The 22,197-nt window shown below is 53.7% G+C and overlaps 9 protein-coding genes across 9 annotated transcripts; 5 read left to right on the plus strand and 4 right to left on the minus strand.

Moving 5' to 3' along the window:
• Positions 1 to 55: 55 nt before the first annotated feature.
• On the minus strand, positions 56 to 1,577 carry MGL_0405 (uncharacterized protein; the record flags this gene model as incomplete). Its single annotated transcript, XM_001732578.1, has 5 exons — positions 56 to 261; positions 309 to 559; positions 618 to 702; positions 795 to 1,322; positions 1,385 to 1,577. The coding sequence occupies 5 exons, from the start codon at positions 1,575 to 1,577 to the stop codon at positions 56 to 58; spliced, it is 1,263 nt and encodes a 420-aa protein (XP_001732630.1).
• Positions 1,578 to 2,931: 1,354 nt separating this feature from the next.
• Positions 2,932 to 4,659, minus strand: MGL_0406 (uncharacterized protein; the record flags this gene model as incomplete). The annotated part of the gene is made up of 1 exon (XM_001732579.1): positions 2,932 to 4,659. One exon carries the CDS (start codon positions 4,657 to 4,659, stop codon positions 2,932 to 2,934), a length of 1,728 nt encoding a protein of 575 aa, XP_001732631.1.
• Positions 4,660 to 5,366: 707 nt separating this feature from the next.
• Positions 5,367 to 6,243, plus strand: MGL_0407 (uncharacterized protein; the record flags this gene model as incomplete). Its single annotated transcript, XM_001732580.1, has 2 exons — positions 5,367 to 6,176; positions 6,199 to 6,243. The coding sequence occupies 2 exons, from the start codon at positions 5,367 to 5,369 to the stop codon at positions 6,241 to 6,243; spliced, it is 855 nt and encodes a 284-aa protein (XP_001732632.1).
• A 161-nt stretch (positions 6,244 to 6,404) lies between these two features.
• Positions 6,405 to 8,180, minus strand: MGL_0408 (uncharacterized protein; the record flags this gene model as incomplete). The annotated part of the gene is made up of 1 exon (XM_001732581.1): positions 6,405 to 8,180. One exon carries the CDS (start codon positions 8,178 to 8,180, stop codon positions 6,405 to 6,407), a length of 1,776 nt encoding a protein of 591 aa, XP_001732633.1.
• Positions 8,181 to 8,812: 632 nt separating this feature from the next.
• MGL_0409 (uncharacterized protein) lies at positions 8,813 to 10,416 on the plus strand (the record flags this gene model as incomplete). Its single annotated transcript, XM_001732582.1, has 2 exons — positions 8,813 to 9,223; positions 9,403 to 10,416. 2 exons carry the CDS (start codon positions 8,813 to 8,815, stop codon positions 10,414 to 10,416), a joined length of 1,425 nt encoding a protein of 474 aa, XP_001732634.1.
• A 770-nt stretch (positions 10,417 to 11,186) lies between these two features.
• MGL_0410 (uncharacterized protein) lies at positions 11,187 to 13,097 on the plus strand (the record flags this gene model as incomplete). The annotated part of the gene is made up of 1 exon (XM_001732583.1): positions 11,187 to 13,097. One exon carries the CDS (start codon positions 11,187 to 11,189, stop codon positions 13,095 to 13,097), a length of 1,911 nt encoding a protein of 636 aa, XP_001732635.1.
• Positions 13,098 to 14,183: 1,086 nt separating this feature from the next.
• Positions 14,184 to 16,208, plus strand: MGL_0411 (uncharacterized protein; the record flags this gene model as incomplete). The annotated part of the gene is made up of 1 exon (XM_001732584.1): positions 14,184 to 16,208. The coding sequence occupies one exon, from the start codon at positions 14,184 to 14,186 to the stop codon at positions 16,206 to 16,208; it is 2,025 nt and encodes a 674-aa protein (XP_001732636.1).
• Positions 16,209 to 16,397: 189 nt separating this feature from the next.
• On the minus strand, positions 16,398 to 17,456 carry MGL_0412 (uncharacterized protein; the record flags this gene model as incomplete). Its single annotated transcript, XM_001732585.1, has 1 exon — positions 16,398 to 17,456. The coding sequence occupies one exon, from the start codon at positions 17,454 to 17,456 to the stop codon at positions 16,398 to 16,400; it is 1,059 nt and encodes a 352-aa protein (XP_001732637.1).
• Positions 17,457 to 17,930: 474 nt separating this feature from the next.
• On the plus strand, positions 17,931 to 22,177 carry MGL_0413 (uncharacterized protein; the record flags this gene model as incomplete). Its single annotated transcript, XM_001732586.1, has 2 exons — positions 17,931 to 18,662; positions 18,779 to 22,177. 2 exons carry the CDS (start codon positions 17,931 to 17,933, stop codon positions 22,175 to 22,177), a joined length of 4,131 nt encoding a protein of 1,376 aa, XP_001732638.1.
• Between the last annotated feature and the right edge of the window lie 20 nt (positions 22,178 to 22,197).

Consider the following 22,197-nt stretch of genomic DNA (forward strand, 5'->3'; position numbering starts at 1 on the left):
CTCGGTTATATGAGCGGCTCCAATCAGACCTTGTCCTCCATCTGTGACAAGCCTGCTAGTTCGGTAATTCCCATGGGCAGTCAATGTCCTGCAAGTTCAATTTGGATTTATGCTTTCCTAATATGCCGCCAATTTCCATTTGCATGTCAATCTGTAAACTGATGCCTGCAACCGTGGGGAAAAGCGGAAAGGGTCCGTGTAAGTGGGGGAGGGTGAGTAAAAAACACCAGTCGTACTCACTTGGACGCTGAACTCCGCGGTCTAAGAGCTTGTTAGCATGTGAGGGATGCGTTATGGTTGGTACATACAAAGATGTGCGCAGGCTTTCTGCATGGTTTGCTGGGTATCATCTCCAGTGACATTGAGGCTTTTGTGCGAAAAGGAGATAGGGACTTGCACTTGAGTCACTTTGCGACCAGGGATCCATTGTGAATGCACATCACCCGAGCCAATCTTCACATTTGTGGAGCTGAGTGTGACATCTGTGTGAAGTGAAAGCAAGTGTGAAGGAACCCATCCATCGTTGTTGTCTAGACGCACATTCATAGTGCCATTCATTCTGTCAATGTGTTAGAGGTTTGTCAAATGACAAGAACAAAAAAAAAAAAAAAACGTACTTGAAGCCTGTAGGCGCACCAGAAAGAACCATATCAGACTTTTTCGAAGCAGGTGTAAGTGCGTTACGCGTGACGAGATGAACAGCTGTTTTGCAAGTGTTAGTATGCTTTCTTTCCATGTGTGTCCCCCTGCCCCATTTCCATTACCCGAAATGTTCTTTCTTGCTTCATACTTACTAGGTACACGAGGTATCACAAAGTACAAAATTAGAATCAGCATGATGAAAAACACAAACAAAATCATGAGAGCAGTACCTCGACCCAACCAGCCACACATAAGGTGCTGTCCATGTAGCCAGTGATCGAATGTGCGAGCTTGCTTCTGGCGCCATACTTTGCGCCGATGCGACCGTGTCATTTCAGCAAGCTCCGTTGTCGAGTATTCTGCACCAGGCGGCGCTATATCAGCCAACTCGAAAGACGAGTTGCTGTGCCCAAGCAGTGTGCCATAGGGTTTTGTGTCGTTGCCTACGACAAGCGAGTCATTAGCGTATCGTGTGTCGAACAAGGCCGCTGACGAGGTATCTTGAAGATGCGTGGGGATCTGAAGAAGGGGTTGTGACTTGGGTCTTGAAGCTAGCGGTGGTACCGAACCAAAGTGAGATGACCGATTCGATGTTACTTGCTGGTTGTCCATATTGTCATAGAGTGGCAGCGCGTCGCCTGATTGACCATAATTTAAAAAGTCACGATATACATCGAAATCTAGAGCGGTCAGAAACTTGTCCTTCGCTGATAGAAGGTTTCCCATGGCTGCTTTTACTCACCCTCATCGCTTTGGGATTCATCATCGGAGTCGTCCTGACTTCTCATGTCCCACTCATGGTGAGGCGGTGCTTCAAGATCATGATCTGCATCGAGAGCTGTTCTTGTGTGCTTTGACTGCCTATTGTGAAGGAGAGATGATTCTTTGTCTTCGAGCAAAGATGTGCGCGATTCATGCGCGTCAATGTGAGGCATAGGTGCACGAGATCCTGCTTCTATCGCTCTTGAATGTGAGGTCCGCTCCTAAATGATGATGAGGCGCGAGTGGAAGTGTTGGTTTTGTCGAATAACAAATTGACCTATTAGGTAAAGCATGGGTCATGAAATCTATCAACTGGGTATCAGGAAACTTTGGTATGGGTGTTGAAACAAGCAGGATTGCATAGCCGCACATACGTGGATGAGAGCATGACGCAGACCGTCGCTGCGTTGGTCTTTTGGTCAAACAGGTACTAGGGCTCGGAGGTCCACGCGTATGTACATGTTGATATGACAGCTGAAGTGATGAGGACACCTCAGGACAATGGGACTAGGAGTGTGCTTTGTAAAGCGGTCGGTTAATTCGATGCGGCCTGTTTGCAGAAAGCTTTCGATCGCTGCCAGCGAACCAAGGAATTGTCATGACAAGTAGTAGCATTCCAAGGATTACACTGACCATGACAAGAAGCCCGCGAAGAGGCGAGAACCTTGACGAGTGTGTGAAAGCACGCATGCTGGAGTTCCGTCGAGGATGGTCATGCTCATGAGACAATGTGTCTAGAGGCACACTCTCGATATCCTGCTCAGCGATCCATTCATCAGTAAGGAGTCTAGAAGCATCTTCGTCATCATCAAGTGTTGGATCAGAGGCCGTCGATACACTATCTTGGGACAATCGGGCACCTGGGTCCGGAGGCATGCCGTTTAATCCGAGTGGAGGTAAGACCCAACCAGTTCCGCGCTGGCGCACCAGTGTCGATCAGTGAGTAGGAATGTGTTTGCGTGCGTATATTTTAGGTGCAACAATCAACCGCCCGACGTTGGATTCACACCCACCTGCGAGGAATCCAAGAGTGGAGTCAACGAGCGTGCGGAGTTGTGGAATTCCGACAAACTCTATTTGTGCAAGCCCCAAAGCGACTGTGGTAAACGCTGGGGACGGCGGAAGTGGGCTGGAAGAAACACGAGTACGTCGGTATGCGATGGCTCTTCTTGCTCAGTGTGTGCGTTATGTGCATTGTCGCACAAAACCCGCCTTCATCAAGTGGCTCTTCTTCGGCAAGCTCTAGCAGTGCATCTACGCCATCCTCCGACACAGGCGCATCGAATAGTAAGTAGCTGGTGCAACCACAAGATTTTAACCATAACTAACTCCCAAAGGTACTTCATCTGCATCGATCACAGCAACGGCGTCTAACGTAAAAGAGGGACCGCTTGCTGGGACTGCAAAGGCACCTTTGCCGAATCACTCAGGCAAGACAGGGCCAGACGATCACTATTTCGTCGATGGGGCCATGTCATATTCCAAACCTGCTTGGATTCTCGCCATAACAGCCAGCAGTTTCCTTGTCTATTTCGTGTCTGATGTACATATGGGATGAGAATGTGTATGTGCCCAGTCTGTAACTACAGGGTGCACGTGCTTCGGAGCAGTAACAGATGCGTTGCCGAAAGAAAGGCGTGGATCTTCCATAATATAGGTGGGCGCCATGCGGCGCACGTCATCGTATGCTTGAGTGTGAAGTACGACATGCAGATGATGGACGCCTTTGCGCCTTTGGGTAGGAGGTGGTGCATAAGTTTTGCCGGGGATTTCGATGGCAAGAATCGTTGCGATCGTAGCTACGATAGCCGGCGCCTCATACGCAAGTGTACTTCTGTGCATAGACCATACGACGCTCTCTAGGTTCGGCAATGCGCCATGCGCGCCACCCAATGCCTGGGCCTCCGATGCGAGAAGCATACAACCAGTGATGCACAAACGTCTCACGCGGGAGAATGTGCGATGATGCTCGTCGCCCCAAACGAGTGTATGTGCCCAAAACATGGGTGGCGGACCGAGAGACAGTCTTGTGAGATGAGGCAGTTCTACAGGCTGACGAAAGCCAGCGACAGCTCGCTCCAAAACGCCAGAGAGACCCAGGTTCTCGACGCGAGGAAGCATACCTAGAAGCGAATGAACACTCTGAAGCAGCGAGCCGAGAGTGTGCATTGGTAGGGGCTCGGAGCCAAGCTGGAGCTCCGAGTCAAGCTGTGGCAGCGTCTCTTTCAAAGGTACTTTCCAATCACGCAGGGCAATGCCAAAGGGACGGCGCTCCCAAGTGCACATGAGGGACGTGCCGATTTGCTGAGTGGCGCCCCACAAATCTGCCTCTTCAGACCTTGGGTCGGACACGTCGTTGGGGACATCTCCCATACCGATCATATGCAGTGCACCTGATCGTGCAAACAGATACGGGTCATCGAAGCGGTCGTGCTGGAAAAAGGCTGCGCCATGTCGAAGTGGTATCGGCGTAAAGACAGGCTCAGCGCGATATGAACGATCGCATATGCTGCACAACGCCAGCCAGCGGCCGTAGGCTAGCGCCTTGGCTATCAGCACACACAACCAGCGGGGTAGGTTCGATGGGTCAAACTCTTGCAACACACGCCAAACCAGCGCAGTGTGCACGTCGTCGTCCGATGGAGACAGTGCGTAAAGCATGTCACCCGCGTCTTCCCAGTCAAGAGGATCATGCCGACTACCTGCTGGGCGCGAATGCAGAGGACGAGGTTCAAATACATCATGCTCGATCTCATGGACGCCTTCATATTTTTCGATTTGTAGGACCGCATGAGGATGTTCCGCGCGTAATGTATACTTGTGCGCTTCGACGTTGTATGGGCTTGCGAGCCATCGGCGAATGTGATTCCCCCGCTCTTCATGCACAAGAAACCGAAGCCAAAGTAAGAGCGAGCGAGCTTCAAATGCTCTCATGACCCACTCAGACCGAGGTATGATGTGGCCAAAATAATCAAGGCCCGGCTGCTGAATCGTGATGCCGCCTGTGCGTGTGCCATTTGGGGCCTCGGAACCCACGTGCATGGCGCATACTTCAGCTATATCTCGCTCAAGCGTATGTGAGAGCAGTGAGCCATGTGGTGTGCATGGGTGATCGCTGGGGCGTCGTTGGATCTCGGGCACAATTGAAAATGCCTCTTCGTATGAATGAAAACCGTGACTCAGACCCAGCACTGGACGCTCGGCATAGATCGATGTCGACCCAATATAGATGTGCTGGACGAGCTGACCCAGCATGGGGCGGTGTACAAGAGCCTGCAAGAACGCACACAATTGAGAAGGTCTGCACAAAATGACGGACTTGTAGAGCCTTTGAACACCCAGGGCGTAATGGGCACGACTCAACTGCATAACACACAGTAACATTTCGATGTCATAAGGCGCTGAGTCTATGTGAAACACGGGTCGCTCTGGTAAGCTACTCGCGTCGAGGACATCGGACAAGGTCGGTTTCTTAGCACAGGAGACATTGGGCTCGCATGCGAGTTGGAGAATGCGATCACAAAGCTCTGAAGGCAGTTTTCTTTGTGGTGGATGCGTCAAGAAGGTCATTGCCCGCGCTAAGCACAGGGAAAGAAAGAATCAACACGAGTTGTATTCTGGCCACCGACTCGAACGGACCAGCAATCCCACAAGCAGCCAAGCTCGTAATGGCGAACGCTGCGAGATCTGATCCAATTTGCCCCACTCAGAAAAGTACGCTTTGTTCGACCTCGAATGCAGCCGGACACCCCACTTCCCCCCCCCCCCACTTTTCTCCCTCCTTTCCCGATCGAGATCTTGGCGCACGCACATACCGACCCAACTGATTGGGTAGAGCCAATGTGCTTAAATTTTGATGGGCACAATGAGCAAGTCCGAAGAGAAACTCTGTCACGTCTTGCCATAATCCATCAGAGCACGTGGAGAGTGTGCACGGGCTACACTTTTGTGCACAAGGAGTCATGTCAGACCTACTACCTATCGTGGGCGAATTTTCACATGGCTTTGATACCGAAGATGAACGGATGCGTATACACGTCGCCCTTGCACAAGTGCAGCCGAACGAGGCGGCACATGGGAACGTCTACGACGTTCTTCCACGCATGAAGCAACTGTTGTGTAGCGCGAGTGAACTCGGCGCAGATGTAGTAGTGTTTCCTGAGTATTTTTTGACTGGCTCTTCACATGAAGCTTGGCGCCAGTCTCACACGCATGATCCGTTAGACTCCTTCAGTGATGTGCCTGTGTGGCTAGAGGATATCCGGTGCATGGCACGCGAATTTGGCACGGCCATAGTGACAGGTTCGGCAGTTCTACGACATGCGAATAAGCGGGCCAGTCCGCTCTACAATACTACATACTTTCTCGATGCAAGGGGCGACATCAAGGGTGCATATACGAAGCGGAACTTATGGCATGCTGAGAGGGCCGTGTTAACGCCAGCAACGGATGTGTCGCATCCGAAAGACGAGTATCCTCCTGTGTTCATGTTTGAGACGCGGCGTGGTCTTCGAGTGCGTGCGTCTATGCTCATGTGTTGGGACCTCATGTTTCCTGAGTCGTTTCGCCGGCTCTTCGTGCCCCCCGGCTGCGACCAACAGCTGTCGGAATTGGATAAGCCGAACGAATGGACTGGACCTGATATCGTGTTTGCGCCCACTTGCTGGTACGCCGACGACTCAGGCACTGAGGCACAGGTATGGAACAAAGATTGTGAGGCAGCATGTCTCGATGCAATTTGCGTTGCGCGCGCAATGGAGAACGAGTGCTTTGTTTGTATGTGCAACGCAGCAGGATCATCGAATACCTCGCCCCGTGGATTGGGTAGGACAAGTGTGAATGCACCATTGCTCGGGTGCAGTGCTCGAGTGTCGCACGCCCATGAAGCATGGCTCCTACAGACGTTGCAAATGCCTGTGCTTTCAACGGCACGACGCACATTCAAGATACGACAAGACATAGGCTACTATGTAATGACTAGGGAAGTAAGCGAGTGATGATCATGGAAGCTTCTCATGTGTGAACTTGACAAGCATGTCGGGAGCATCGCCACGACGCAGGAAGAGCTCCACAAGGTGGATACCATCAACATTCTGGAACGAACTGTCGTTAAAGAGGGCGTCAAGGTCCTTGCGCGTTTCGACCTTGTGGTAATACTTCTTGAAAGACTCCAAGTCATTCCTGTGACTATGCTGCGCCTCATCGCGCACTTCTTTTGACTCAACTGCCTTCATTGGCGCACGCACATCCTTCGAGCAGTACATGTAATCAAGGAGAAGGCTGTAGTCCAGAGGCGGAATGTTGTTGTACGAGCGATTTGGGCCATGAATCTTGCGTTCCACCTCGTAACCATCATTGTTCAACACGAAAATGATAGGCTTGAGTCCATACTTCATCATTGTTGAGATCTCTTGCATGGTCAACATCAAACTGCCATCTCCCACAAACAAGATCACTCGACCCTTGCCCTTGGCTTCAGCACCACACAAGACACCAAGAGTAGAACCTACACTCCAACCAATCGAACCATAAAGAATCTGCTGATAATAGTGGGCGCCTTCTGGTAGAGTCGTGTGAACCGAGCCGAAACAGGAGGTGCCCATGTCAGCTACGATGTGGTCATCAGGACGGAGGAACGAGCTCAATCGCGTCCATAGGTAGTCTTGCGACACGAACGTCGCATCTGGCAACTCGACTCGGTGCTCAACGGACGACTTGAGCTCTTTGGTTAGGCTCAAACGTTGGTCACGCTCGCCCTTGAGTTGCTCAGACAGCGCAGGAAGCACATCTTCGAAACCAATGCCTGAAAATTCGCCATAGCCGACAACGCAGCATCGGCTGTGGATGGCAATCGTATGGCACATAGGAGTCCTATAGGTGAACTTGCCTGTATTCATGTCAGAGTCAAAGCTGCCAAGCGTGATAAGCAAGTCAACCTTGTCCATGGCGTCCATAAGTTCCTTGAATGATCCATGACCAGCATACTCACCAAGATACTGTGGATCATCTTCAGGGAACAGACTCTTGCCCATGGGTGCAACGACGACTGGGAAGCCAGTGCTCTTGACAAAGTCATACGCAAGCTTCGTAACACCATGTCGGGAAACACAGCCGTCAATCAAAACCATAGGACACGAAGCCGCTTGGACATGGCGCATAATCTCTTGCACGGTATAGTCACGCTTCTCATCAGAGACCTCAGGACGTTGCACCTCAATGGGCGTGCTTAGGTTCGCGTCTGACACTTCCATCTCGAATACATCAAGAGGGACACCCAGGTACACAGGTAACTTCTCCCTTAGCATCGACACCAACAAACGGTCGATAACATACGGAGCGTTATCGAGGTCACGCTGAGTCCATCCGATAATATCACTGTCGCAAGTAATATTTTGCGACATCTCGAAATATGCTTTATACTTGTTGCCACCGAGAGTGTGGTGCATCCACACATGGTGGGCTTGGGAGGATGAAGTCGGCATACCAACGATGTGAATCACCGGCAGCTTTTCGGTGTAAGCACCTGCGATGCCATTCAATGCCGACAATTCACCCACGCCAAACGTTGTGACAAGAGCACCTGGAAGACCCGTTGAACGAGCATATCCGTCGACAGCATAGGACGCGTTCAGCTCATTGGCACAGCCCACCCACTTGAGCTTGTTTTCGTCCTCAATCATATCAAGGAACTGCATGTTATAATCGCCAGGAAGTCCAAATACATGCTTGACACCAAGCTGTGCCAAGCGCTGGACGATGTATTGACCCACGAGCATGTTTGCGCAAAAATCACTATATGTGCCAGGAACAGCACAGATGCTTTTATATTTATCTGGTTGATGTGCCGCACAGATATGTGCCCGATTCGGGACATTTCTATGGGGTCTTGTGCGATCACGTGGATTCTACTCGGGCAGTGTAGGCGTGGTTATCCGTTGCAATGTCCAATAAAATGTAAGATGAAATAGGACTGAGCGATATTGGCCGTGGCTAGATGTGGATGCACATGGAGTGGGTCAGGGTGAATAAAGCTCGTAGAGCGTCGTATCGGTGTTGCCTAGCCAAATGGGTGGCAAAAACGATGTGTTGGTCGAACACAGGAGAAGAAATCCAAACAGAACGCTTGCTTCACTCCCATGAATAGGACTTGAAACCGCATAGTTGCACTTCAAGAATGTGATTGGTGAGAGTAGCTTATCGCACAAGGAACATAGTTAAACTAAAAAAATAAAAATGTAGACGAGTCCACGAGGGCGGATAGAGAAGGCCAGACCAAGGCTGTTGAAGTCGACGAACGAAGTTTATCACGTGGCTGGTCCTCATGCGCATCGCGATGAAATACTAGCGTCACTTCAGGCCCAGCGTAGTGGAGTGGAGACGCCTTGCGACAAGGTGCGCCTAAGCTGGAATGGCTCGGAGTGGTTCAAAGAGGAGCCGCAAGAAGCACGAGACGCCGCGTGACACTGACTCGGCAGAGCCCAGCTTCGTGCTCGATACTAATAGTGAAAATGTTCGTCCAGAAGCAAGTATAACACGGAACGAGGCGCATGAGGTGCCACGAAACGCGACAGATCTAGATCTGCCTGAGCATGTGGCCATAGTGTCGGATCGGTCACGCCCGGTAGACGTGTATCAGGCTGCGGATACTGGTTCTGTTGAATCTGCAACTGGTCAAGATGCGGATGGTGCTTATGAACAGCTTGATGCTGATGGGACACGCTATTACGAAGCGGAGGCGAACAATGAGCGCAAGCGCAAAGGCGTGTGCCCTGTGTGTGGCGAAGCTGGACATGAGAAGAAGCGGTGCCCCTATCAACAGGTGCGTGAGAATGTGCGAAAGGAGAAGAATGAAAGCTGATCTGGAAAAGTGCCTTGCCTGTGGTGCGGTGAATGAACATTCGACACGCGACTGTCCATTAGGTACTAGCTGTTTTCGATGTGGTGGCGTGGGACATCGCAGTAAGGTATGTGTGTGTGTGTGTGGACTCACGCTTGTAGGACTGCCCTGTACCTCGAATTGGAGGACGAAGTCGGACGTGTGAACGATGTGGAAGCTCGTCACATCCTGAAACAACATGCCACACATGGTGGCGGCTTTATGCGTACAATACGCCAGAAAAGCATGCATATGCCCGTGCTAAGAAGTATCGGCACGAACTTCGGCGGCAGGAGCGCGAGCACGCGCGGGAAAAGAAGCAGCAGAAACCCAAACCTGGCTGGGCCGCATCCCTGGTGATGATGCCGGAGGATGTGGATGACGATGCAGGGCCCAGTGACGACAGCAGCGATAGCAGCTCTAACAGCAGCGGTGACGCTGACACGAATGACGCTGCTCGAAAGCGAATGACATCGTCGAGGAACACTGTTCCACTACCACCGAGTGATTGGGATCCAGCGCTAAAAGTATGCTATAATTGTGCATCTGTGGGACACCACTGGGGTGATGACTGCTTTTTACGCCGAACTAATCCAACGCGGCCAACAGGGGATCCCTCGCCCTTTAGCGAGGTGATTGCCAATGCCGGGCCATACAGCCAGGCATATGCAGTACGCGACGGCTCTGTGCGCTCGCATGCGCCTGATCTTACGATTCCACCGCCGCCACGACGCAAACGTTCACGACATAGCTTCTCCGGGCGTACGTCATCTTTACTGGAGGATTTACAGAATTCTGGGTCTACGAACAAGGATGATGATGATGACGATGATGATGACGACGACTGGTTTGCAAGGCATCAAAAACTACGTGAACAAGAAAGTTTCCTGTCTGACACAGATGACACAAATTCACATATGCGACGGCCCAAGCGGCAGCCATCGCGACCACGGGGGTCCAGATCCTCTTCCACCGTGCCGCCGACGACTCCTACCGCCCACCAACATCGACGGGGGAGTCGCGGACGCGGAGACCACTTTGGTCACAGGCGCGGACGAGGCCATGTTGATCGGGTGCCACATCATCGGCCTGGTCGACCGACATTCCATCCGCGCTATCGTGGCGGGTACACGTGAGGTTAGATGTAGTGTGCGTAGAATGGAAGCTGTCCTTTCGCAGTGTGGTGGTTCTGCCTTTGTACGCGCGTTGCCCCAAGTCGTGCGTGTCGGACGCGTGACGCAGCAACGGCCAACGGGCGCTGCGTCATGACCAAGATTTTTTTTTGTCAGCGCGTGAGGTTGGTTCTCCTTTTTCTAGTTTCTCACAGTTTCGGCCCTCCATACATAGAATTTGGATCTCGCGCTCGTCGCAGAGAAAATTCATAGGCTCGGCACGCGATATGCCGCATTATCACGTGCACATGGACCAGTCCCTCGCCGCGCAAGTGCATGTCATTTACGCGTCATGCATCGACCAACTACGCGAGGGCGAGAGGAGCTAGACGCGCGAAAAAAGGCGGTAGGAGGCTGGACTGGGCGGCACAGACACGCAGCTCGACGTTCTTAACGGACCATTCCCTCGCGCTCTGTCCCCCTTCCATCTCCATCCTGATCGTAGCACGTTGTCATGAGAGCCGTGCATGCTGGATCGCAGCTGAGTCCCCTGTCGAACAGGAATCAGCCAGTCGCTGTGAGTGGCTCATCAATGGGACACGAACAGCATGCACATATACCCGGCAAAGCGATGGCCGCTGCTACGTCCACGCCCATGACTACACGTGCAGGACCCACGACGCAGACTTCTTGCCACAGAGTCGAGTTGTCAAAAGCCCGTGTCAACATGCAACGCTGCCTCGCAAGCTGAGTTGGTTTGCACCGCGTCTGGCGACGGTGAACCACCATCCAACATGCCGGCATCACAGCCGACGAACGAAGCGCGACCTGATGAGAACAAAGAGAATATCGCACCTATCCGGCACGTCACTCCGACTGTCCTCGTCGAAGAGGCTCAGACATACCAGGCGAATGAGGCTATCGCTATGCGCACACGACGCCGCATGGCCCATGCTCAGCATGCCAGGCCAATGACTCCTATACCAACGACGCCACGGAAGCGACGGATCCTGTCGCCGCCTACGTCATCGTCATCATCGCCTTCTTCTTCAGAGCAAGCCCATACCCCTTCGCGAAAGCGGACCAAGACGGAACACGAATCCGGGTCGGTTCGTGATGCTCCACCGGCGCCCGTTCAGCCGACGCCTCCTGCTACGCCGACACGAATGCCCAATGTGTATGCACAGGCGCGAGCATTGCTCCGGACAGAGGTCCTTGTTGGTCGTGACATGGAGCGAGCGAGGTTGCATGCGTTTCTCGACGCAAGTCTCTCGTCTTCTGACACACACGTGCGTGAGCAAGTGTCTGGATGCTTGCACATATCAGGCATGCCTGGAACGGGCAAGACAGCACTCGTGCGTGATGTGCTTCGCGAACGCATGGATGCAACGCATATCTACATCAACTGCATCGGAATAGCGCATCCGCAGGAAGCTGCACAGCGTATCGCTGCAGCCCTCGACGTGCCAGATCTAACAGCGATTGGCCGTGCGCCAGCGCAGTCGCGGCCACTGATTGTCGTTTTGGATGAAATGGACCACTGGCTCCATGTGTATGCACACCAAGATATCCTGCAACGGATCTTTTGCCTTCCGAAGCAACTGGCCGGCAAAGTGCCCATGGCGCTGGTCGGCATTGCAAACTCGCTCGACCTCACAGAAAGGTTTGTTCCTGTCGTGCGAAGCAAGGGCGTGAAGCCTGACGTGCTGCATTTCGCACCGATGCAGGCTGATCAAGTGCTGGCTTTGCTAGAAGCACGTCTCGCTGACATGCCTGGGCTGTTTGGACGTGCTGCATTGCAGCTCCTGGCTCGGAAGCTGACGGCGTCGTCTGGCGACATTCGCCGCGCTCTTGATACCTGTCGCCAGGCGCTCGACCTAGCAGAGAACGAGTTTTTCCAGCAACAGCAGCAGCGACAGCACAACTCTCAGCCCGCGTCGACGACGCAGCCGACGCCTGTAAGTGTCACGCCCACCCACATTCTTCGTGTGCTTGCTCACATGGCGGGGCATGCACAATCGGCGCGTGTCCGCTCTTTGGGCGTGCACGCCAAGCTTCTCCTACTCACATGGGTCGTTCTGCAAGAGCATGCTGAGGCTGGCTTGTTCAAGTCAGGGGGCACGACTCGCGGCGACGGCGGTGTGTGTTTGAGTGACTTGGAGGCCGCGTATGCACGTATGCTGGAGCAGGATGCGGCGTTCGTGACACCACTAGGTGGCTCAGAGCTCCTGGATGTGCTTGAGCGTCTCGAGGTCCAAGGCCTCGTTCGTATCTGGTCTGATGTCGGTGGGGGAAGCATGCAGCAGACATTTGCCAGATCGTCCAACGTCTCACGCACAGCAAGCAGCAGCAGCAGCAGCAGCAGTAGCGCTGGCCATGCTTGCGGCAGCGGTAACAGTCATGCGGCTAAACGCTTTTCGCCCAGCGGCAAACGCGCTGCTGCCCGTCAGATGCTATCGACCAACCGACGTATGGCACCAACGCTCGAGCGCGAGTGCATCGTGCGTGCGCTTACGGCAGGCGCTGTGACCGGCGCGGAAAGTACACACACACCTACTGTCGTGGATGCTATGAGTCGGCTGCTTCAACGAGCTGAGCTGGATATTGCTAGGCAGACCAAATGGCGCTCAGAAAGCGAAGAACGCGACCGAACGCGACGTGAAGAGCTCGGTGGTGGCCGGCGTGCGATAGCCGGCATGCCCTGAATCCACCTACGTGTAGACCAGCGAGGTGTTTGCCAAACTTGGGCGTGATGACTCTGAGTCTTTCTCGTTCGCGCTCACCCTGATTACGCTCTCTTTTTTTTTTCTTTCCTTCTTCCCTTCTGTGTCGAAATACGTCACAAAAGAACACCTTCCTTTGTCTTGTCAATTTGTAACATAGCAACTACCCATCTAGATTAAAAAAACGTGTGTCCGTATGATGATGACGACGATGTACGCTAGTCAGTGAATTGAGCCATGGTCAAGAGCTCTCGCAGTATGTCAGACGTGGACTTTTCTCCAAAGACAATCGTGCGTGTCGGCATATTGGCTGAACATGAGCACTATCCGCACGTACAGAAATGCACAAGCATACTTGATGCCTCATTTTCAGGGTGATTCACCAGGACCTGGAGGGACGGATTCGCATACACAAGCCGTGGCAAGTCATGACGAAGAAACGCCCTGCGAGTGTAAGACCTTGTCACACCTTCTTGTTCTACACGCACCAATCGCGCTTGTTATTGAACCGCTTAGGGACACGCAGCTCGAGACTTTTGATGGATACTGGCAGTTTTCGCGCGCCTGGGCCTGACTCGAGGCCAGCCACCACGCTCTGTAGCGCCGCGATGCGTCGTGATGGAGGCATGCAGCTACTAAGGTAGAGGCGAGCCACGATCGAGAGTGTGAGCATCACGTGAGGAAGCGTCGTTCGTGCATCTGCACGTACGTGTCGAAGCAACACCCTCCACAGTGTCCCTGGGACTGGTTGGCTGGCTGAGAACGAGAGGGAGAGCTGCGGGTCCTCTGCTGGTGGAGCCAGGCGAACCTGCCAGCCACTCGCACAGCTGTACACACCTCCATGCATGAGGCCGGCCAGCCCCAGTTGTGGAGAAGAGAGTAGGAGGGACAGGGGAAATTGGAAGGGTGGGAAAGGGGCAAGCCAGGCTTGGCTTGACTAGGCTGGACTGGACTGGACTGGACTGGACTGGGCCAAGGCCAATCCGAGGAGCAAGTGGCGCTCGAGCGAACAGTGGTCGTCGACGACCACGGCGACGGCAACCCTGCTTATCTCGACATTGAGCAGCGATGGGATCGTCGTCGGCAAACAAAAAGCATGCATCGACCTCGTCAGCACCTTCCAACGACGTGCGTGCACCGCATGCAGATACCAACCGTCTCCTGAATGACATGGCGCCGCAGCTTATGACGCCGGCGATGATGAATGCCATGGCTCGCATAAGTCTGCAGTCGACTCCGATCGCGACGACGCGCGATCCCTTTCCACTGCAGCGAGCGACGCTTCTCCTAGCGCCGCGGTTCTCGATGGAGAATCCCGCTCGCTCTCTCGCCCGCATCAGTAGCTCCCTCCTTCAATTCTCGGGCCTAAGTAAACACAGCAAGTCAGGACGCGAGCAGCAACGCACTCCCATCACGTCCATGGATGTCGGTGTGCTTGAGGAAAGCCAGCGCATTCTCGCGACGGCCGACGCCGATTTAGACGCCTCTCTCGACACGTCGTTGCTTGATGACGACAATGACACGAGCGACGTCGCTGCCGCAGCTGATGCACCGGTGTCCCTATTTCGCGGCTACAAAGCAACAGTGCCACAGGTGTCTACAAGCAAAACACGCCGGCGTCAGCTCCAAGCGTCGGAAAATATTCGGCGAAGCAAGCACGAGCCCCACTTGCTCTCACTGCAAGAGCTCGAGGTCCAAGACAGAGACATGCTGGCAGAGCGGCGCAATTTGGAAATTCGTCGCGCACTTTACCATGCGGAAATCGTGCACGTAGATGCCAAGATTGCCGCGCTGGAGGCAACGAAAGCTTCCCTCCAACAAAAGCTCCTGCACGTCCGAGAAGAAGAGCTGGAACTGGACGACGAGCGACAAGGCGTGTCGGAGCTCTTGGAGCTCCAAAGGCACCGGCGTGCAATGCCTGGCGGCCGCGGCCTAGATGCTGGCACTGTCCTGCCCATCGGTGCTGGTAGCAGTCGCTGGCGAAAGACGCCCGTGTTCCTGCCGAGCGAGCATGACGACTTGCCGCATGGCATTGCGTTCATGAGTCTCAATCTCGAGACCGGTCCCATTACCGCCTTGGACTTTTCCGAGCCGTATGGCACACTCATATCTGCCGCTTTGGAAGACACAGTGCGTGTGTGGGACCTGTCTACAGGTGAGGATGTAGGCCGTCTTCGAGGACACACAGACACAGTCAAGTGCCTACAGGTGGAAGATGAGCTGTGCGTGAGTGGCTCTCTCGACAGTACGTTGCGTGTGTGGGATCTGCGGCGTGTCGATGCGTTTGAGACTGCATGCCGTGCACGGATGGAAGGTGATGGTCAAGACGTGCCCGAGGCAGATGACCCGTGCATTCGCACACTTGCAGGCCACAGCCGAGGGATCACCGCACTGGCATTTGACCACGAAACTCTTGTATCGGGTGCTGCTGACAAGACACTCCGTCAATGGGACCTCGAGACCAGTCAGTGTGTGCTGACGATGGACATCCTGTGGGCCATGTCCAACCCTAGCACGTCAGTGGATTTGCGCGTGCCACTTGAGTCATCTGCGCCACTCTTAGACCCATTGCATGGGGCAAATCAGTTTGCTGGTCCCTTCTCGTACCCGCAGCCGCCCTATGAAGACGGCAGCTGGGAGATGTACACGGACTTTGTGGGCAGTGTCCAGTTCTGGGGCTTCGCCCTCGCGAGTGGCTCCGGCGACGGTGGCGTGCGCCTATGGGATCTGCGGACAGGCCAGGCTCATCGCACTCTGCTTGGCCACACGGCGCCCATTACGTGTCTGCAGTTCGACGACACTCACCTCATCTCCGGCTCGCTAGACAAGACCATTCGCGTGTGGGATCTTCGGAGTGGTCACGTGCTTGAGACCCTTCATTACGACTACCCAGTGACCGCATTGCAGTTTGACTCGCGCAAAATTATCGCAGCGGCTGGAGCATGTGCTGTGGACGTGTACAACCGGACAAGTGAGAAGCATAGCTCTCTCATAAAACACGGGCATACGGCGCCGGTGGAACGTCTCCGGTACATGGACCGCTACGCGGTCACAGGTGGCCGGGACAGCTGCATCAAAGTGTGGAGTTTGTAGAACGGCGGGGGCCCAAACGTGTGAAATGCAGCAGTTTTGGGCCTAGATTCCTTCGTGGCCACCTGAAGCCACAGCCTCGACGCAAAGTTCATCACGCCTTCACGATGCCCATTCCTACGCACCCATATGCTTCTCTGTTGCCCCTTTCTCCCTGCCTCCTCCCTTCTATTTCTTTCCTCCGTTCTATCTTTACGACATGTCTGTCCGTACATGACAAAAAAGCACACCTGTGCCAATAGCAAACAGTAGAATGCACAGATCATCGACAAGTGAACTGGCCAATGACAGTAGAGTCAGGGCAGGTGTTAGTAGTCGCTGAATGCCTGGTGCATATACCGATATAACCGACTTGAGACCACCTGGTAGCGAAACAGGCATGCGCTGCAGCATGGCAAGCCGCACACCTTGCAGGCCCATTTCCATAGATACAAACACCCAAAAGATCGGCCACGATGGCAGCTCTTTGCCTAGAGTTTCATGGCCAATATAAGGCCGGAGTGAATCCAACGGTGTGCGCAATGCACCCCAAGGGAACACTGACGGATCATCCTTACTAAGCCACGCACTTATGGGCGTGTACTCCCATGCAAGTGAGGCCCATTGTTTCTGGAACGACTCGCGCGAGAACTCAGACATGGACTCGGTCGGAATGGATCGACCCGTCAGACCTGTGTCATGTGCATGCGAAAAGATCGATGAGAACACGATATAGAACGCAAAGAGGAACACGAGTGTCGCTTGCAAGAGTTTGACTCGCCGAACTGACCGCTCTATGCGCCGTGCCTCTTTCACTTGCATCATAGTGTGTGGGTTAGATGCATCCCCTGCTCCGTTATTCATCGCACCCGGCTGCTGCATACCACTCCCACTTAGTAGCTGCTGCATCAGAGCCATCGGGTCTGAAGGCATGTTGCTGTCGTTGCTACCGTCAGCACCACGACTAGCACCGGATCCTTGTTCCTGTGCGCCCATGCGTGACTGCATCGCGGCCATCATGGAGGTAAATGGATCACTAGCATCATGTGCAGGCGGCTCTTCATTCTTCAAAGCGGCTGAAGGCGTCGGGCCCGTCAAAGCATCCGCCGTGTCACTGATGCCACGTGAAGGCATACCGGGGATCGGTTTGGTATCAAGACCCTCATAATCTTTGCCGCGTCCCGTATTAGTGATTCGCGACAAGCGGTCGCCACTCTTCTCAAGAATCCTTCGCTTGCGTGCCTCGCGCTTCGCAGCTGCGTCGTCACTCATAGCCGTGGCGATTCGAGAGTAACGGAAGGCGAGTGTCGGTCGGTGTGATTCGCTCTGACGTAGTGCCGAATGAGACACGCGCACAGCTTTTGATTGGGCGAAGGCCAAGCCATCTACGCAGAAATCGGGCAGGGCTAGTTCAGCGTAGAGTGGAGACCCATATGAGTAGGGAGCGAGTGGGTGGCTGAGTGGGCGATGGACCCAGGCACCCCATACATAGCCCAAAGGGCATCGCCGCGCCTTGCGTCACGTGCATGGCACTCCGCACGCGCGAGGACTTGCCACGCGCCTGACAGAATGTGACGAGGTGTTTATGATGATATGCGTGTGTTGTCAGATTGGCAAATTCATAGGCTGCTGCATCATGCATGGCGTGGCGAACGATCACGACTCGCTCTTATTTGTGCACCACGACTACGACCACAGCCACCACGGATCTTGGCCTCGCGCTTGGTCCCTGTGGTTCAGCAGCACATGACGACATCGACAGAAGCAGGGGTGGCCTCGCCGGCACCTACCTCTCGACCGGCGCCCAAGTCCGCCTCTGACACGTACCAGAAGTTGAGTCAGTTAGAACATGTACTAAGGCGTCCTGATACCTATATCGGTAGCGTCGAGAGGCGCACCGAGACGATGTGGGTGTATGATGTGGCGAAAGAGCAAATGGCATACCGGGACACAAGCTACGTGCCTGGCTTCTACAAGATCTTTGACGAGATTCTTGTCAATGCTGCCGACAACAAAGTGCGTGATCCATCCATGGATACGATGAAAGTCACCATCGATAAGGATGCCGGCACGATCTCTGTTTGGAACAACGGGCAAGGGATCCCTGTCGAGATTCACGAAAAAGAACAGGTTTATATACCCGAGCTCATCTTTGGGAATCTGTTGACATCGTCAAACTACGACGATGACGAGGCGAAGGTGACAGGTGGTCGGAATGGATTCGGTGCGAAGCTCACGAATATCTACTCGACCGAGTTCATCGTCGAGACAGCGGACAAGCAGCGAGAACTCAAGTACAAACAGGTCTTTAGCAACCACATGCACGACAAAGACAAGCCGAAAATTACCAAAAATACCCGCAAGGAAGAATATACCTGCATCACCTTTAAGCCTGATCTGTCTCTCTTTCACATGGATTCCATTCACCCAGACACAGAAGCACTCTTGATGAAGCGTGTGTTTGATATGGCTGGCACTGTGCGTGGGATCAAAGTGATGCTGAATGGCCGAGCGTCTAAAAATTCGCACCTTTAAGCAGTACATGGAGATGTATGCGCAGGCGATCCAGGAAATTAGTGGTGCGCCGAACACAGAGAGTGATCCGTCCGCACGGAGGAAACCCCGTGCCACGCCCGACCATCGTGTATGATGCGTCCGAGGATCACGGTCGATTGTGGGAGGTCGGTTTTGCTGTGTCCGATGGCACTGCGCGCCAGGTGTCGTTTGTGAACAACATCGCTACCATCAAAGGTGGAAAGCATGTGGATCATGTCGAGTCCCAGATCGTCGAGCGGATCATGGAACATTTGAAGAAGGGCAAGAAAGATGCGCCCATCAAGGCGAACCACATCCGGCAGCAGCTGTGGATCTTTGTCAATTGTCAGATTGTGAATCCAACATTCGATAGTCAAACGAAGGAAACACTCACGCTCAAGCCGTCGGCCTTTGGATCGAAGTGGGTCATGCCCGACGACTTTGCCAAGAAGGTGCTCAAGTCTGGCGTCATCGATAATGTGCAGTCGATTGTGCAGTACCACCAAGATCGACAGCTTCAAGCGACAGATGGCCGGAAGCGCTCACGCGTGTCTGTGACCAAGCTCGAAGATGCGAACTGGGCTGGCACGAAACGGAGTGCAGAGTGCACACTCATTCTCACCGAAGGTGACTCAGCCAAAGGTCTTGCCGTGTCGGGACTAAGCGAGGTTGGCCGTGATGCGTATGGTGTGTTTCCCTTGCGAGGTAAGCTGCTGAATGTGCGTGAAGCTACGTACGACCAAATCAAGAAGAACACCGAGATCAAGAACATCAAGGAGATCCTCGGCTTGCAGCATGGCAAATCGTACTCGACCGTCGATGGCTTGCGGTACGGTAGTCTCATGATCATGACAGATCAAGACTTTGACGGTTCCCACATCAAAGGTCTCATCATCAACTACCTTGACCACTTTTATCCATCACTGCTCAAAATTCCGAATTTCCTTGTGGAGTTTATTACGCCGATCATCAAAGCAACGAAAGGCCAAGAAGTCAGGTCTTTCTTCACGATACCCGAATTTGAGCAATGGAAGGCGACTGGTGATGGCGGTCGAGGATGGACGACGAAATACTACAAGGGTCTGGGTACGTCGAAACCGTACGAAATGAAAGAGTACTTCCGTGATATGGACAGGCACATGCTTTCATTCGATACGATTCGGCCTGAGGATCATGATTTGTTGGATCTTGCATTTAACAAGAAAAAGGCCGACGATCGAAAGGAGTGGCTGCGCCAGTTTGTCCCTGGCACGTACCTGGACCATCGAATCAGAAACATACCGATCTCGGACTTTATTAACAAGGAGTTGATCTTATTCTCGATGGCAGACAATATCCGCTCCATCCCCAGTGTTGTCGATGGACTCAAGCCAGGACAGCGGAAGGTGATCTTCAGTTGTTTTAAGCGCAAGCTCAAGACAGAAATCAAGGTCCATCAACTCCAGGGCTATGTGTCCGAGCATTCGGCGTATCACCATGGCGATCAGGCTCTGACCATGACGATCGTCGGTCTCGCGCAAGACTTTTGCGGCAGTAACAATGTGAATTTGCTCATGCCGAACGGACAATTTGGCTCTCGAAGCATGGGTGGCAAGGATGCGGCCAGTGCTCGTTACATCTTCACTGCTGTGCCACGGATCACGCGTCTCATGTTCCACGCGGACGATGAACCACTGCTAAACTATCTCGAGGATGACGGACAGAGTATTGAGCCAGAATGGTATGCACCTGTAGTACCACAGGTGCTGCTGAATGGGGCGGAGGGTATCGGTACGGGATGGAGCACGTTTGTGCCCAATTACAATCCCCGGGAAGTTGTCGACAACTTGCGTCGTCGCATGGCCGGCGAAGAGTATGTGCCGATGAACCCATGGTACCGAGGCTTTGTTGGCGGCATTGAGCCGGCAGGCCCAGAACGGTTCCGTGTGACAGGCATAGCTAGGCAGCTGGATGAGCGCACGTGGGAAATCACAGAGCTGCCCGTTCGTGTGTGGACGATGACGTACAAGGAGTGGCTTGAAGAGCGAGTCGTCGGCAGCGATAAGACGCCCGCGGTGCTGCGTGAGTACAAGGAGTACCATACAGATACATCTGTGCACTTTGTGGTGGAGCTGAACCCGCGTGGAATGGAAGAGATCGAGAGAGTTGGACCGGACACATTCTTCAAGCTCTCGACGATGCTCAGTACAAGCAACATGGTGCTGTTCAATCCAGAGGGCAAAATCAAGAAATATGCAACGCCGCAGGAGATCCTAGAAGACTTTTACTTTGTGCGGCTCGGCTTTTACCAGCGGCGCAAAGAGCATCTTGTCGATCAGCTCAAGCTTGTGTACGACAGACTATCGAACCAGGCGCGCTTCGTCAGTATGATCATTGCCAGGGAGCTGAGTGTGTCGAACAAGAAGAAGGCAGCGATCGTCGAAGAGCTGCGTCAGCTCAAGTTCCAGGCCTTCCCGAAGGTCGAGGCTAAGGCGAAGAGCGTGACAGAGGAGGCAGTAGAAGACCAAGAAGAGCCAGACGAGCCTGCGAACAGCAACACAGATTATGATTACCTGCTCAGTATGGCGATCTACTCGCTCACGCAGGAACGTGTAGAACGCCTACTGAAAGAGCGCGATCATACGGAGACAGAGCTGAAGATCCTACTGGGTCGCTCGCCTCAAAACCTGTGGGATGAAGACTTGACAGCTTTCCTCGAAGAATGGGATGAGAAGCTGGCTGAAGATGCACGCAACGCCTCCATGACCACAACGCATGTCGTCAAGGACCTCAAGAAGCGCCGTGCTCCAGCCAAACGGCCCAAAAAGGAAGAGGGAAGTGTCTCGCCAGTGAAGCGGCAGCCTGCTACATCAAAGACAGTAGCAGCAAGTCCAGCGGATGAAACGTCGGCTCACACGTCAGCACCAGATGCAACGCAGCCGACCACGGCAACGACAACACCCTTCACCACGACGACGATGCCTGAGCCTGTTCCTGAGACGAAGCCCACCACATTCCATCAGGTTCCCTTGCCACAGGCCGCCCCTGCTTCACCCCTCAAGCATGACCGTGTGGACGACGACGAAGATGAACTGGCACTTCCCACGCCCAAGACGACTGCCAGGCCTCGCTCGACGACGACCAAGGCGCCGAGCAAAACAGGCTCAGCAAGAGCGACTACAAAAACGTCTACAAGAGGTGCAGCCAAGGCCCCGGCGCGAGCGACGACTAGAGCATCTGCTAAGAGATCTGGTAAAGAGTCCTCGCCAGAGGAGCCAACGCAGCCTACGCAGCCAGCATCAGCAGCAGCAGCACCACCACCACCACGGCGTGCCACGAGCAGCCGGGCAGCAGCAAAAGCCAGGCCCACTTATACACTAGACTCGGACGAAGAAGGTGCCCATGAGGATCCAAACGACGATAGCGTCGCACTCGACGATATGGACGAAGATGATAGCGATGACGATTACTATCGCTAAGATGGGAAAAAGACAATCTA

This window comes from Malassezia globosa, assembly GCF_000181695.2.
Source record: "Malassezia globosa CBS 7966 chromosome Unknown mgl_sf_1.1, whole genome shotgun sequence".
NCBI lineage: Eukaryota > Fungi > Basidiomycota > Malasseziomycetes > Malasseziales > Malasseziaceae > Malassezia > Malassezia globosa.